The sequence below is a fragment of the Protopterus annectens genome, chromosome 11.part0 (assembly GCF_019279795.1).
Source record: "Protopterus annectens isolate FY-2018-M chromosome 11.part0, PAN1.0, whole genome shotgun sequence".
In the NCBI taxonomy this organism is placed as follows: Eukaryota; Metazoa; Chordata; order Ceratodontiformes; family Protopteridae; genus Protopterus; species Protopterus annectens.
Window position 1 is genome coordinate 441,091,377 of NC_056745.1, and position 15,244 is coordinate 441,106,620.

The 15,244-nt window shown below is 39.4% G+C and overlaps 1 protein-coding gene across 1 annotated transcript in view; it reads right to left on the reverse strand.

The window, feature by feature from the left end:
* Positions 1-15,244, reverse strand: part of SVOPL (SVOP like) — a 716,183-nt gene that overhangs the window by 397,617 nt on the left and 303,322 nt on the right. Inside the window, exon 3 of the mRNA XM_044087938.1 lies at positions 10,304-10,398. Within this exon, the coding sequence (XP_043943873.1) occupies positions 10,304-10,398 (95 nt within the window). The remainder of the gene's footprint in view (positions 1-10,303; positions 10,399-15,244) is intronic.

Below are 15,244 nucleotides of genomic sequence, written 5' to 3' on the forward strand. Positions count from 1 at the left end.
GCACATATGTATCAGGGACTTGACACCATATCACATAAAGGGATGCAAAGGGCTTCATCACCCCGCAAAAATGTTTTTGTGTTTTGCAACCTTGGGAATATTCATATTTTGAGTAGTGACCTCCCACATTTTTAATGTTCTGGGATCAAATAATCTTATGGCAGTTACACAAGAAGTGATTACTCATAGAAAACCTATTGAAGACACTTGGAAAAGCTGGGCCTAACGGGAGAATGATGCAGAGCGGAGCATACAGAGCAGCCTTATCCCCCTTTGAAAAATGTTATGTTAAAGAAACTGGTAATTAACAATGCTGGACATTTAGAATAGTGAACATTTTATTCTTTGTATAAAACTGGGTATGTAGCACTGAATTGTTTGTGACAAAAAACTGGATGTTATTTTATCTCTGATATTCAAGAAAACTGAAATACAGTAAAGTTACAAGGGCACAGTTTGAACAGCCAGCTGATAAAACTGAATGAAGTAGCAAAGAAAAGAAAAGACTATGTCTGCATACACGCTATAAATATGAAAGGAGTCCAATACATACACGCTATAAATATGAAAGGAGTCCAATACATACACGCTATAAATATGAAAGGAGTCCAATACATACACGCTATAAATATGAAAGGAGTCCAATACATACACGCTAATATGAAAGGAGTCCAATACATACACGCTAATATGAAAGGAGTCCAATACATACACGCTATAAATATGAAAGGAGTCCAATACATACACGCTAATATGAAAGGAGTCCAATACATACACGCTATAAATATGAAAGGAGTCCAATACAGAGGTGTGGGGTGGAGGGTGGGAGGGGCGCTTAGTGATCTAAAAAGAGCAATTTTTTAAAACTATTTACTACCACAGCATAGGTTCACTTGGAGGACATTTTAAGCTGAGCCAGTTCCCTTTTGCTGCTTGAATTAACATTTCCTGATTGGTCTTACCTATCCCATGGCTGATAATTGTATATTAGCCCTAGTGAGAATAACTGTGATCATACTATAGATAATCTGAGGGGACCCATGTAAGGGGATGCAGCATTTAGGAACTGCCTCTATCCATTAGTGGCATGAGGGGCAATCCTGGAATACATTTTCTATTACCCATCCTTAGATCCAAGTTGCATTTGAATATGGACAGGGATGAGCTTTGTTTTACTTGAATGGATAGTCTGTTCTGGAACAGTGGTGGCCTCTGTAATATATATCCATCCCTCCACAACATTCGCTTTAGATACCTGGACTGAGTATTTTTGATGCCATTTGATTTGCTGATGTTCAGTAGGTCCATCTGTATTAGGTCGGAGGATGCCTTGTTTGCCAGACATGTCACCTCTAAGCACTCTGTAGGATACTGAGTATAGTGATAAATCTTTAAGGTGGTCCATGCAAGACCTATTGTTTAGGACTTGTATCCTTTTAGTAAGGTATCTCTGTGGGTATTCCAATTGTTGCATGGGTCTGGACAGATACATGCCAAAGTGGGCATTATGCAGAATGATTGATCTAATGAGGGCTTTGTAAAGGGGGACAATAACATCTCTAGATCTAGTCAAAATCAATTTGTTTATAGCTGTGCAATATAAAAAGACTTTCTTATGACTCTGGGCACATGTTGGTCAAAAGTTAGGTCACTGTACACTCAAGTTCCCAAATGCCAAACAACTGGGTCACTTCTCAGGGGGCATTGTCAGTTTGGCAGTTCCCTGGAGTAGATGACTTCCCAAAGGATACGATAATGTATTTCTTGGAGTTTAGTTTCAATTCATGATTCTGGCACCAGTTATTGTTTGGGACAAACTTTCCTGCATGATGGCAAAGTCATTTGGGGATTCAATAACTGCTCCTAGCTTGCAGTCATCTCATACTTAGTCAGCCAAAGCCCTTTGGTATTTCCTTCTACTTTTGAGATGCGTATGCCAAACAGACAAAGTCTCAGCAGTGAACCCTGGGGGACTCCATTGGTGACTGGTCTCTTCCCCTATTTTGAACTACTGCATCCTGCGAGCAAGCATACATGTATGCATTCTTTGATTCACCTTCCTGATTGTATTAAATTATATTCCTTTTATAATACACCACTTGTTAGAATGTGTTTTAAATTTGTAATTTGGAACAGTCTTCTAGTAAGCAATGAAACAAAATGTATAAAATGATAATGAAAAACTACCCATTTCAGAAAATTTCAACCATAAAAGGCCACTCAAATTTCTGTCATTACAATCCACCAATATCAGTAAATATGCAAATTCTCTGCAGAAGTAAGTAATCTAAATAATTCCACATTAAATGGATCTGTAACTAATGAAGAGGCTGCTGCTAGTAAATAACTTTATATTTCAGTTTCATCTACAAATAAAGTGCCTGTTGCCCTTGAAGAATAAATTTCCTATGCTACATTAAAATAAAAATGATAAGCTAGCAATTTTGCAATGGGGAATGGATGGCAAACTGATAACAGAAACATAGTTACCAGGTAACTCCTCTCATTCATAGAACTTGCAGCATCCACCCCCTTTAAAGTACAACACAGTACAGTATCAGCAATTCAACTGCATACTGTGGGAGTATAACCCACAGCCTTCTGCATCAAAAGCATTTATACAACCTGTTGTGCTACTAACAATGCAAATGACTTAGCATAAGTAGCACTAAACTTCTCTTCCCCTGAAGCTCTCAGCTCCTTGGAAAATCCACTTGACACTCAACTAAATCTTTCAACTTCGCAGCACAAGAAATCTGGAAAAAGCTAACATTTATGGGGGGGGGGGGTTAGGCCCAAAACCAGGGACACATTTTAAATATTGCTTGTATAATCTTAGAAAGTTGCTAAAATAAAGTGTTTTGTGCTACCATGTGTTTCCTGAAAGATGGGAAAACTGAAACGTCTGTTAACTGATATGAGCTGCGAAGTTGAGATTTAGTTGTGTCAAATGGATTTTACAAGGAGCTGAGAGTTTCAGGGGAAGAGATGTTTAGTGCTACTTATGCCAAGTCATTTGCATTGTTAAAGGGCTGTCATTATTTACTGAATTCAGTTCTCACTGATTTGCCAGAAAACCACAAATGTTAAGGGGAACAGACCAAAAGTATGAGCCAAGTATTCTGTGAAAATCTGGACAGTTGAGAGCTATGGACTCGAGTCACAAGTGGTGGTATGGGTAGAGAATTCAGGCTCTTGTTTGACCCTGAGGAACTCTAACCACCAGGTATACCTAAGTGGGGCATTTCACACACACACACACACACACACACACACACACACACACACACACACACACACACACACACACACACACACGGCATAACTCCTGCAAATCAAAGAACAAAACTTTCCTTAACAGCATGAGTCTGGCTCTGGTAGCACCAACAGAACAGCGGCAGCATAACTCCTGTAACACATAGCAATAATAGAACAAGAACAGCTAGTTTAGTTAGTTTAACTTCCCACGCAAAGCCACGTTAACATTAAAACTCCACTTCATTAATTTTTTTCCGACAGGTCTTTCAGTTGTAAAAGTGGAGGGACTCACCATCCCCCTGGCTCTATGGTCTAATAAACAGAGGGATCTAAGTTATCTTCTACTCTAAGAGCTGACTGGAGACTGGCTGCCCATCCTTATCTTGACAGACCATTCAATGTTCATAAGTTTTGTCTCTATGTATACATGCAGTGAGAACATACTCATCAGCCTGTAACCAGGAATTGCACTGCACTGTGGGTTATTCATCTTGCATGTCAACTGCTGCAAATACAGATGCATGGAGGATTTTTCCACTTGTGCAATCATGAGTGGGTTTTTGTAGAGTGTTGACTACATAACTATTCCCCAACCACCAAGGGGTCCCAAAGGAGAAAACCCTCAAATTATCTAAGTACACATTTCTCTAGAACCAAAAACATTTCATTATTAACAGTTACAGATTTTCACTTAGACCCAAAACAGTACATTGTGCAAATAAAACATTTTTCATAACTCATAATTTTAGAGATTAGAAACATTACATTGTATAAGCGGTACATTGTAAGTTTTACACAATTAACTTGAAAATAGAGTTGGATACAAGTAAAGTGAGACCCCAAGCACTAAAGGTATTGCTATTACATATGTAGCCTGCACACAAAGTATAAATGGAATAATTTAGATACATGTTCGACTTTCAATTATTTGCTCAGCTGTGCAGATTTTGTGCATTTTGGTTAGATATGCACCAGGTGGCAACCACTTATAGAGATAATGCAGATGTGCTATCAAGTAAGACGTCAAGAAGGCCAGACAGTAAAAGTAATATTGCAATCTGTACCTGATACTGAGTTGGAAAGAAACATTTGGCACTGGTGTCTGAAAGAGGTGATGCATGAGATATAACAATGAAACAATTAACGTGTAATTGGAGAAATTTTATTTCAGTTGCCAAGAACAAGTGCTTACTGTACAATTGTTTTCCAGTAGTTTCATGATGAAGATGATAAAGGCAGCTTGCCAAAGTCTCAGTGCTGGCACTTATAAAAGAAATGTCCTGAGTAAAACATGCTAGTCCGTCACTGTACTGCTGCCAAATTATCACCTGTCTAACAACTGTACATCAAACAATTAACAGACGCAATAGAAGTGTCTCTGTCTTCCAAATATCTGAGATAGGTGCAAGCACCATTCGGACATACAACACAAGCCTTTAAGGCAGTGATACACTTAATTCTTGAAAAGCATTCACACTCCTGATACAGAAACCTTCAAATACCATTGCCCGATATTTTGAGGGAATGAACAAGCAGGCTGAAAAAGTTTTAATCTAAAGCTGCAGCCAACAGACAAGAACAAATTTAGTACCAATCAAGCCTCAGTTCTTCTTCTACATGGAATCTCTTTCATGGCCAATGGACACAAGTGAATTTAACTTTAATTAATTGGATGGAGTACAGCAATATTAAAAAAAAAGAGTTTAATTAGCAGCGGTATCTATGTTATCTTCCCATTAAAGAGTGAACTGGTGACTTACAGTCTATCCTAAGCATGCTGTCAACCCCTTTGATGCTAACATGTTTTGCTGTCTCAATATACATGCACTGACACCATGCTTGCATCGACCTGCAGCCAAGACCTGCACTGTACTGTGAATTTTGCAGCACATATGGCATACCTGGGGGAACAGTCAGTTGAAACACTTGGCTTCTTTATCAACTGTGGGAATGCTAACACGCATAATTTTTGCATGCCTCTCAACTGTCCCCAATTCTGTCTCAGTTTTGGTCTGTTCTATATAAAAATTAGTACTTTCTGTCTAGTTATTGAGGATTGCAGTCACTAAATGATACATATTTGAGTTTTGGATTTGGCAGCTGTGAGAAAATACACGTTAATAGATAGAATAACAGAATTTGCACGCAGTATATAACAGCAATATTTAAAAAAATGTCACTATTTTAGGGTCTTTGTACTATATAATTTTTGGCTTTGTCCCTGATTATTGATCTACAATTTAGTTGCATTGTGAAGTACTGTACAGTTGTTCAGGAAGCTAGCATTTATACTATATCACCATGGGAAAGGCTGTAACTTAAAATAAATTGTTTTCCTTACCAGACAGTGTATCAGTCAGTCATTTGGAGGATTCACAAATGGGATGATAAAGCAATGGGATTGTGTGGATGGCAGATGGCTGCAAGTCAGCTTATTGGAGGCAAGATATTTAAAGACTTCATTGCTTCCCCACAGTTTACAATCTTCTTTCTCCACCTGCCTTCCATCACTTATTTCTGCATTTCTTACCATTTCCATCATTGCTTCACAGCTCACCATCTTACTTAGAAAAATATACTCTTTGAAAGAACGGCATTGTCATTTCTGATGAAATTAAACATCCTAATAGCTCATTCATGCCCTCTGCTTCCACTTCTAAATCTTCTTCTCTATTGCACCCCATTCTTCCACTCCATCTTTTAAGATCTTGGGTTCATTGGGCCTATTTGTTTCTATTCCTTCTTGTCTCATTGCTGACTAATGATGGGACTCTGCAGCTTACCATATGAGCAAAGTCCTTCTATGCCTGTGATTATACCGGTTGCATTCTATTTACATCCCACCTAGACTCTCATAACTATCCTTATGCATGGTCACAGTGCTAAATGATGTGTTACATCTTGATGGAAAAACAGATTGAAGCAATAAGCTCCATATAAGCATTCTAAAGTGAGCAGGATGAGTTTGAGCTCTAGTACCTCACACATATACATGCACGCTGTGCAATGCTTTAAAACAGGTTAAAGTTCTCAGTTCCCTCTAAAAACAGACAACTGCTATTAATAGCCTTAACCTGGCTAAAGACAGGATAGACATAAATCCAAAGTATCTAACAGTGATGATATTACTAAAATAAAATGATTATTTGATAAGTAAAGCAATAAACAACAGCCATTTTGGCACATTTCTTATACCAAGTTTGATGCTCACTGCCATCTTAATGATCACCCATGCTACCAAAAATAGGATTTGCCAACAGACAGATTACTCATGCTACAAATTATATGATTTGCCATCAGACTGAAAGCTCATACTACATAGCATATGGCTTGCCATCAGATGTATCACTCGTGCTACAGAAGAAATGGTGTGAGAAAGGCTGATAACCACATTCTGTACATTCGGTACATTTTTGACAGTGTTTTTTTTTTTTTTTTTTTGTTGAAGAGCATTTAGTCAAAAAACCACTTGAATGAAACAACATTATCTTTGTAGAAAGTACATTGCACAAAATCAATTTTTCTGTAGGAAGCATTCTGTGCTAACCTTCTCCACCACTTTGAAATAACCCATCTGAAAGAAGTCAGAAGTTGCTGCCTTCTGGGTGGGGTTGTGTCAGTATTGACTATGTAATGATTTCACATGCTGAGTTTGATTGGACCTGGTTAAATTGTATGACTGCCCTTTTCAGTAACATTTAATAGCATTACATTATTCTTCACAAACCTCCGATAAGACATATTTATTTATACTTCATTAAATGTGTAAACCAGTCCCTTACAATGCAGTACCACTGGTAGCAGTGCAGTTACTGAAGGCAGGAAGGAACAAGACTAAGCAATATATCTCTAAAGCATTCCTACAATTAATTCATGATGATCAGGTTGCCATTTATTTTGCATTTATAATTATGTTCAAAATCTCTTATAATTTAGAGCATCACTTAGCACAAATATTTAGAACCCAGATAGTAGAAATGTCAATTTCTAAGCTTTACAATTCATTTCAAGGGAAACTATCTAGGGACACTATGTGAATTACTTAAACATTTTGTACGGTTTACTCAGAGCTGAATAGGAGTGATTGCTTTAAACATCTACCTCCAATCCTTCAGACAAGATCAACAAGTCAATCTAATCTCCTCTATATCAGGGAAAGTTTAAAAAAAAAAAAAGTTGTCAAAGCTATTAAGTAGGAAATTGGCTTTCCAAATGGTAAAATTATTAAAGAATGGATTATTTTATTTAATTCTATCTTACTCACCCCAAAAAATTCCCCAGTCTTGAAACAGGTCAGTAATAGTGGTAATATCCTAAGACTGGGCAAAGGATCCTATGAAACTAGCCTCCTATAGACCCATTTTGGTTCTAATCACAAACTGAAAAATGTTCATGGGTATTTTAGAAAACATGGTGGTTTGCCAAAGTCATCCCAAGGCCAATAAAGCATAACCCATGAGGTTTTGTGGAAAGTAGGCAAATGCCTGATTATATCATTAAAGCTAACCTGGTAATTAATGTTGTTGTAAAATTAATCAAACAACTGATGATTATTAGCCTAGACACCGAAAAAGCTTTCTACAAGGTTGAGAAGCAATATCTTGAAATGGATTATCCAATAACTGTAGAAATTTGATCCTAAATCTAAACACAAGGTGCTATGATAAAGTTAAAATAGGAAACAGATTACTGGACACAAACAGACAAACATGAGAGGCGAGGCGGGGGATGCCATTCCTCCCTCATATTGTTTACACTCTACCTCAACCCCTTAGTATCTCTGATAAGAGACTTCCAGTTGGAGGGATATAAAATTGATGGAAGACACATTAAGATGGCTCTCTTTGCTAATGGCATTTTGCTGTTTTCCCAAGATCCTGAAAGATGTCATGATGACTTTCCATATGCTATGAGACTTTCAACACTTTACCGGGTATAAAAATCAACAAATCTAAAACAAAAGCCCTAGTTCTAAATTATATGTTCACCTCTGACCCAAATTAACACCTTTAAAAAGTGACTGATTGTAAAATAGAATTGCTTAATAGTGTCTGGGACCATCAGCTGACAAGATTTCTGAAAGTACTGACATGACTAATACTACTGGTTGTTAAGAAAGCAATACAAACTACAAAAAAGATGGAAGGCAATGATGCAACCATAAGCTCCACAGGCAAAACTATCCTTTTCTCTGGGGGCACACAAAAATCAAACATGGTTGGCTACTTTCATCACTGGTTCAAGTCTACATAACTTGAGAAGAGATGGCAACTAACATTTTTCCACACTTCAAGAAGTAGAGGCTACTGACAATGGAGTTGGATCAGAAGATTCAGGCCTTAAAAATACTCACTGTTTCACTGATTACCTATACAGGGTAGACCTTTCTTAACCATTTCCTTCAATCTCTCTGGCAGACATTAAAAAAGAAAATTAAAGATTACATGCAAGACTGAATCCTCAAGTGTATCTTGGGATAAATCAGTATTACCTAAAGAATTTAGAGGTGGAACAACCATATTTTATAGATTATTTTGAGGCAACTCAAGTAAAACGGTTACATTTTATTGCAGTTTTGCAGCAATTACAACAATATGCTACCACAAAGAAATAATTACTACAGGCAACATGAACATATGAAGATGATAGTATGAAATTCTGGAGATTCTATTAAATATAATCAAAATAATAAATCAGGAATAAATAAGATAAGGATAACTGTCAAAAAAGATTTTACAAGAAGTAGAGCTGAGGGCACGGAAGTGGAACATTTTACCAATTGACCACTTCAAATCTCGGGATATCAAATTCCCTGTAGTAGCATGCTGGCATAAGAGAAACATTCAAATATACTACTAGGAGCAGATTAGGGCAGGAGAGGCACAAAATCCTTGGGCATCAGCTAAGATATAATTTAATCTAAGGGATGCAGAGAGACCGCTCTTTATAGGCCTGCAGGTAGAATTAGACCAAATTAGGAAAAAGAGGAATAATGCTGAGAATCCATCAAAACAAACTGATATATTGACTGACACAACCCAGAAAATAGCAGGTAGGCTTTAAAAAGCAGTACAAGAGTAGAGAAAATAGGTAGCAGAGAGTCTAAATGAATTGGGGGAAACCCTAGCTATAACCTTAAAATGGACATAGTAAGAGGAAATATGTAATTTTCCCAGATATTTTGCAAAATCTAGAAACTTGATTGTTTGCATGACAATACTTGCATAAGTACTTTTACACACTATCCTAAATTCAAAAAATATCTCCTAGAGCAAACAGTTGGTATTGGAAATGTATAGAAACTTGGAGTGGGAAACTATTTTCTGGTCATAACCTGAATTAGCACCTTTCAAAAGTGATTTAAGTAAATATTACACAAAGTGACTGGTTGCAAAACAAAGATTACCAGAAGCTCTTTCTTGCTTAATAGTGGTTGAGACCATCAACTGACATGATGTCAGAAAGTACAGACATGTTTAATACTTCTGGTAACTAATAAATTAATTCAACTACAACAGATAAAGGTTGCAGCCAGAAATTCAGAAGGTAAAAAAAGTCACGATCAATGAGGTTTGTGAGCTAGAGCAGAGAAAAATGAAAGGCAAGTATAGACTGAAACTTATTAGTAAATGGGTTCCATGGATTCAGCAGAAAGACCAGTAACTAGATACAATGTAAAGGAGAAAAGACATCTAGCTTCTAGAATATGGTAGTGTATTCAAGTCTTATTACTTACTCCTGTACAATTGAATCGTTTTTCTGCAACTGCTACCTAGGAAACATGAGCAAAAAAAAGTGTGCACCAGAGAGAATCAATTAATGATTGTAGATAATTAGACTTGATTTAGTTCTGTTTTGTTTACTTGTTGAATATTAAATGTGTAATTATGTGCTGAATTGTTGTATCATTTGAAGCTGATACATTTAAAAAATGCTATTGATTAAAATTTCTGTGTTTCCAATAATATATTGGACTGAAAGAAAAGACAAACCAAACATTGTAAATGTGAAGAAAAAATATTTTCCAATTCACTTCAAAACTTACACTGGTGCTTCCCATAATCAGGAATAACAGTATATGAAAGCGTCCAAACCCAATGGCCTCTACAGCTTCTTCCACAGTATATGTCTTTTTCACATCTGAAACAGAAGAGATTATTATATACATATACATACTAAACAAAAGATCACAAATGTATTATTATATAGTTCAAGTAAAGGCATTTGTGGAGAATGTTTAAACGCTGAAGCGGATCTTCAAATGAGGTTGCCACCTGTCCAGTTTTGAACAAAGCAATCTCATTCATACTTTATAATGTAGCAGGAAACTGACTCCCATGTAAGACAGGTGTATTAGCAGGCTGCACATTAAGTGCTGAAGCAAGTGCAAGTAGTGTGCCAGTGTTCCTGCTAACTGTCCCCTACAAATTTACCCTGTCTAGAGAAACAGTTCCGACTCAGCAAAGCTCCTCGTGGTCCTGCAGAGTGGTGCTAGCAGCAGAGAGACGAAAAAGAGTGACTGCTACCTGATTTAAGTACATTTTATTGCTTTTACCTTTGCGACTGCATATTCTCGCCGAAAAGCGAGTTGAAACTGCTCTTTTGCTTAAAATAAGCTTGTTACTGCAATTATTATTACCTGCACTTTGAAATTGTCTTTTTCTGTTTGAATTAACTGTTGAGGCTGCTCACTCAAGAGCGCTAGCCTGTGTAAAGTATTTACTGTGCTTTTTCTGCTATCTGCCTAAAACAGAAAAAAAAAAAAAAAAAAAAACAAATATCTTTGTTTCCCACCTTTTCTGAGCTAGAATAGTCCTTAATACAGGTTTTGCTGTATTCTGGACTTTAGTGCAGTTCCTGTGTTGCCCATATCCTTACTTGGAGAGGAGGAAGCTTCTCTGTTCACCAGTGGAGCTTTGAGCAGCCTATCTGTCCCTGGAGGAGTGGTCTCAGCCCAGAAACTTGTTGTTTATTGGCTGTTTTGGGCTAATTCTTAGCTCTTTCAAGTCTCCTGCTTAAAAACCCACTTAAGCGCGGTTTTGCATGATTTTGCACATAGCGCATCAGGCAGCGCCGCTTAAAAAGGTTTAAACTATTACCGGCTCCAGAAAATCTGCTCTTCACTTTTTCCCTTAGAACTGATCTAAATCTCAAAGGAAGCACTCTATTTTCATTTTTAAGCCTTGCACTTGCTCTTATAAGTAATCTTATAAGCAAAACACCAATAAACTTAAGCACGACACCCTCTTATACTCTTTTTAAGCACTTAACACCCTATAGATCCTTTCTGATCAGTTAAAACGTATTTCATCATAATATCCTGACATGTCCAAAAGTCAGTTTTGAGTATACCCTCCAGTCCAGCTGGTGAATATGGGAATCTTGAGGCAATGTTGCAACTGCCTTATGTACACGGACAACCCTCTCCTCCTCCCAACAAACTCAAATATATATGTGAGAAATGCAACTATATAGCAAAACTGGAGGCTGAGCTCTCTCAACCCAGGACTGGCACAGTCAATCAGGAGGAGAAGGTAACCACACACACCACAAATCCAGTCTCACATAGACCTATCGCAACAGCAAACCAAACACATAAACACACAAAAACATACTTGAAGGCTCTAAATAAAAATCTGCCCAAGCAGCAGAGACCTCCAAAGCAGACATCCAAACAACCACTACCCCACAACAATACCTATGTATCACATAGTTCACAAAGTCAGTGTGCCACACAGTCACAGCCCTTAAGGCTGAACAACACACCTAATACACTTGTAATAGGTGACTCTATTGTCAGACACACTGACATCCCACTCACCAGGCTGAACAAGGAGAAAGTCACTGTAAGCTGCCTGTCGGGTGCCAGGATCCGCCACATAACACAAGCACTCAGGTCACTCCAAAGCAAGTACAAATATGACTCTGTCATTGTCCATGCTGGTGTGAATGACTTGACACGTACCTCCCTGGACTACATGAAAAGAGACATAGAGGAGCTCTCTGATCATGTAGCCCAGGCCGGTATGACCCTGACCTTGAGTAGCATCTTACCCTCACCAAGAATGATGCCACAGTATAAAGACAAAATTATCAATTTTAACAATTGGCTAAAGTATTGGTGTCATTCAAAGGGGATCCAGTGTCTGTCAGCCTGGGATGACATGCTCAACAAGCCACATTGCTTCACTAGGGATGGCTTGCACCTGTCACCCTTGGGCTTTCGAATACTGGCAAAGGCCCTTGCCACCCCCATAGTGCCTTTATTAGGCAAGGCTCAAAAGACCAAACCCACCTCCATAGACAACACAAGGAAAAAGAAACTAAGGGTAAGGCTGCTCAATGCCAGAAGTCTAAACCTCAAGATGCACGCACTAAAGGCTCTCCTCAGTATGGAGAATATCAATATCTGTGCAGTAACAGAAACCTGGTTCAAGGCTCCCGAGAGCACCCCAGCATTACCAGGTTATACCTCCTACCATGCTTTTCAGCCCCAAAACTCAGACCAAACCACAAAAGGAGGGGGAGTATCCATATTCATCAAAGATACCCACACCTCTAGGTTAGTGGAACTGCATGAAGCATTGGAGACCATCCCTGTGCAACTAACAGTAGGCAAAACTGCCTTTCAGTTTGTAGCCTGCTACAGACCACCCTCCCAAACTCAGGAACCCCACTCGGCTTTCCTGAGAACACTGAAAAATATGAAGGTCTCTCAAAACACCATCATATTGGGTGACATCAACTACCCAAACAGACTGGGAGCACTACTCAAGCCCCAACACCCTCACCCAACGGTTCCTAGAATTTATAAACTCAAATGCCATGGAACAACTGGTCACCACTCCCACAAGAGGGGAAAACATATTGGACCTGATCATCTCCAACATGGGGACTCATTGTTCCATACTAGAGGTATACCCCTCATTGGCAAGATCTGACCATAAATTAATCTCACTGGACATCCTTATCCTGTCCCCACCCCCAGCCAAGGAAATCACGGTGAAGAACTTCTCAAAAGCAAACTTCACACTTCTCAAAACCGAGGTGGAATCTTTCAAAGCCCCCGGGCCAGTGGAAAATACGGCCCAAACCGCAGAATCCTTTACAAACACATTCTATGGACACCTACAGGAATGCATGGATTGTGCTATCCCAAATAAAACCAAGACTCACTCCTCCAAAGGCAGGAGACCTGTCTGGTGGACCCCAGCCATAAACAAGCTATACAACAGAAGGAGGAATCTACTACATGATAGAGCAAAATCCCAAAAAGGGAAGGCATCTCTGATCAGTACTAACAAGAAACTACGATCCCTCATAAAATCATCTAAGGCCGGCTTCGAAAGAAAAATTGCACAAGACGCTAAAGATAATCACAAGGCCTTCCTCAGTTATGTCAGGAACCTGGGTGGCAACTCCCAGATATGCTCTGAGTTAGTGCAAAATGACAAAAACTACACTGAACCCACAGACATTGCCAACATCCAGGCAGACAGATTCAGTGCAAACTTCTCCCCCCCTTCCCCCCAAAAGAGCAAATGTCTATCCCAACAGAGTGTAGCCTCCCTGACATCACAGATGCATAGGTGAGAGCTGCCCTCTCCAAAGCAAAAAACACAGCATCAATGGGACCAGACGGTGTCCTGGGCTGTGTCTTACATGAGCTTCAAGAAGAACTGAACCCTCATATAAAGTCACTGTTCAATCTCAGCCTCACTACAGGATATGTACCCAAGGAATGGCATACAGCAACAGTGGTCCCACTCCACAAAGGTGGTGCCACAACGGACCCCGGAAACTATCACCCTATAAGCCTGACTAGCCTGGTCTACAAAGCTATGGAGTGTATCATCATGGAACTCATAAACAAAGACATTGGTAACCTCCAAACACTGGATCCCACCCAATTCGGCTTTGTTAAGGGCAGATCATGCCTCCTGAACCTGGTTGACTTCTTTGAAACAGTCACCAAGGCAATAGATACAGGGAAGGTAGTCCACACAGCCTACCTGGACCTCGCAAAAGCCTTTGACACAATACCCCACTCGGGCATCATAAATAAGCTCACCAGCTTAAATATCAACCCCTATGTCACAAGATGGGCTGCAAACTGGCTCAGGGATAGAACCCACATGGTCAGAATTGCAGGTGCCATGTCAGACTCTAAACCAGTTGCAAGTGGTGTCCCACAAGGCTCAGTCCTGGGACCTCTCCTGTTCGGTATATATTTCTCGGAGGTACAGGCTAACGCGGGAGGACTATGGCTGACCAAGTTTGCAGATGACTGCAAACTGGGTGCCATAATCGACTCGCCGACTGACACAAGCATCCTCCAAAAGGGTCTCACACAGATGGATAACTGGTGCCAGAGCCATGGCCTAAAGCTAAATGCCAAAAAGTGCATAGTCATCCCCTTTGGGAAAAACAAAGTGCCCACAAACTACCACATAGGTGGAAATCCATTAAGTACGGAAGAAGTGATTAGGGATTTGGGGACCCAAGTAGATAGCAATCTCTCCTTTGACAATCACGTTGCCAAAGTGATTAGAAAGGCCTTCTATATAGCCCACCTTATCATGAAAGGGTTCACATCTAGATCAAGAGAGGCCATTGTGCCCCTCTACTCATCAAGCCCATAATTGAATACAATGCCCCATTTGGGATGTACCTTACCCGACACCTGCAGCAACTGGAAAGACCTCAAAAGTACTTCACCAAGAGGATCAAGGGACTCAAACAGATGCCCTACGCAGTTAGGCTAAAGAAACTCCAGCTCTACTCAGTTGCTTACTGCCTACTCAGAGGCGATCTGTGCCTGATGTACAAAGCCATGTCCAACCCAGATTTAATGGACATGCTCCACCTCAGGAAATCCAGATCCCTTAGAGCTGCACGCTTCAGAGACTTAAACCTCAACACAGAAATAAATAGGACATGCTGGAGGGACAGATTCATATCCCAGAGGCTCCCCTCACTCCGGAAC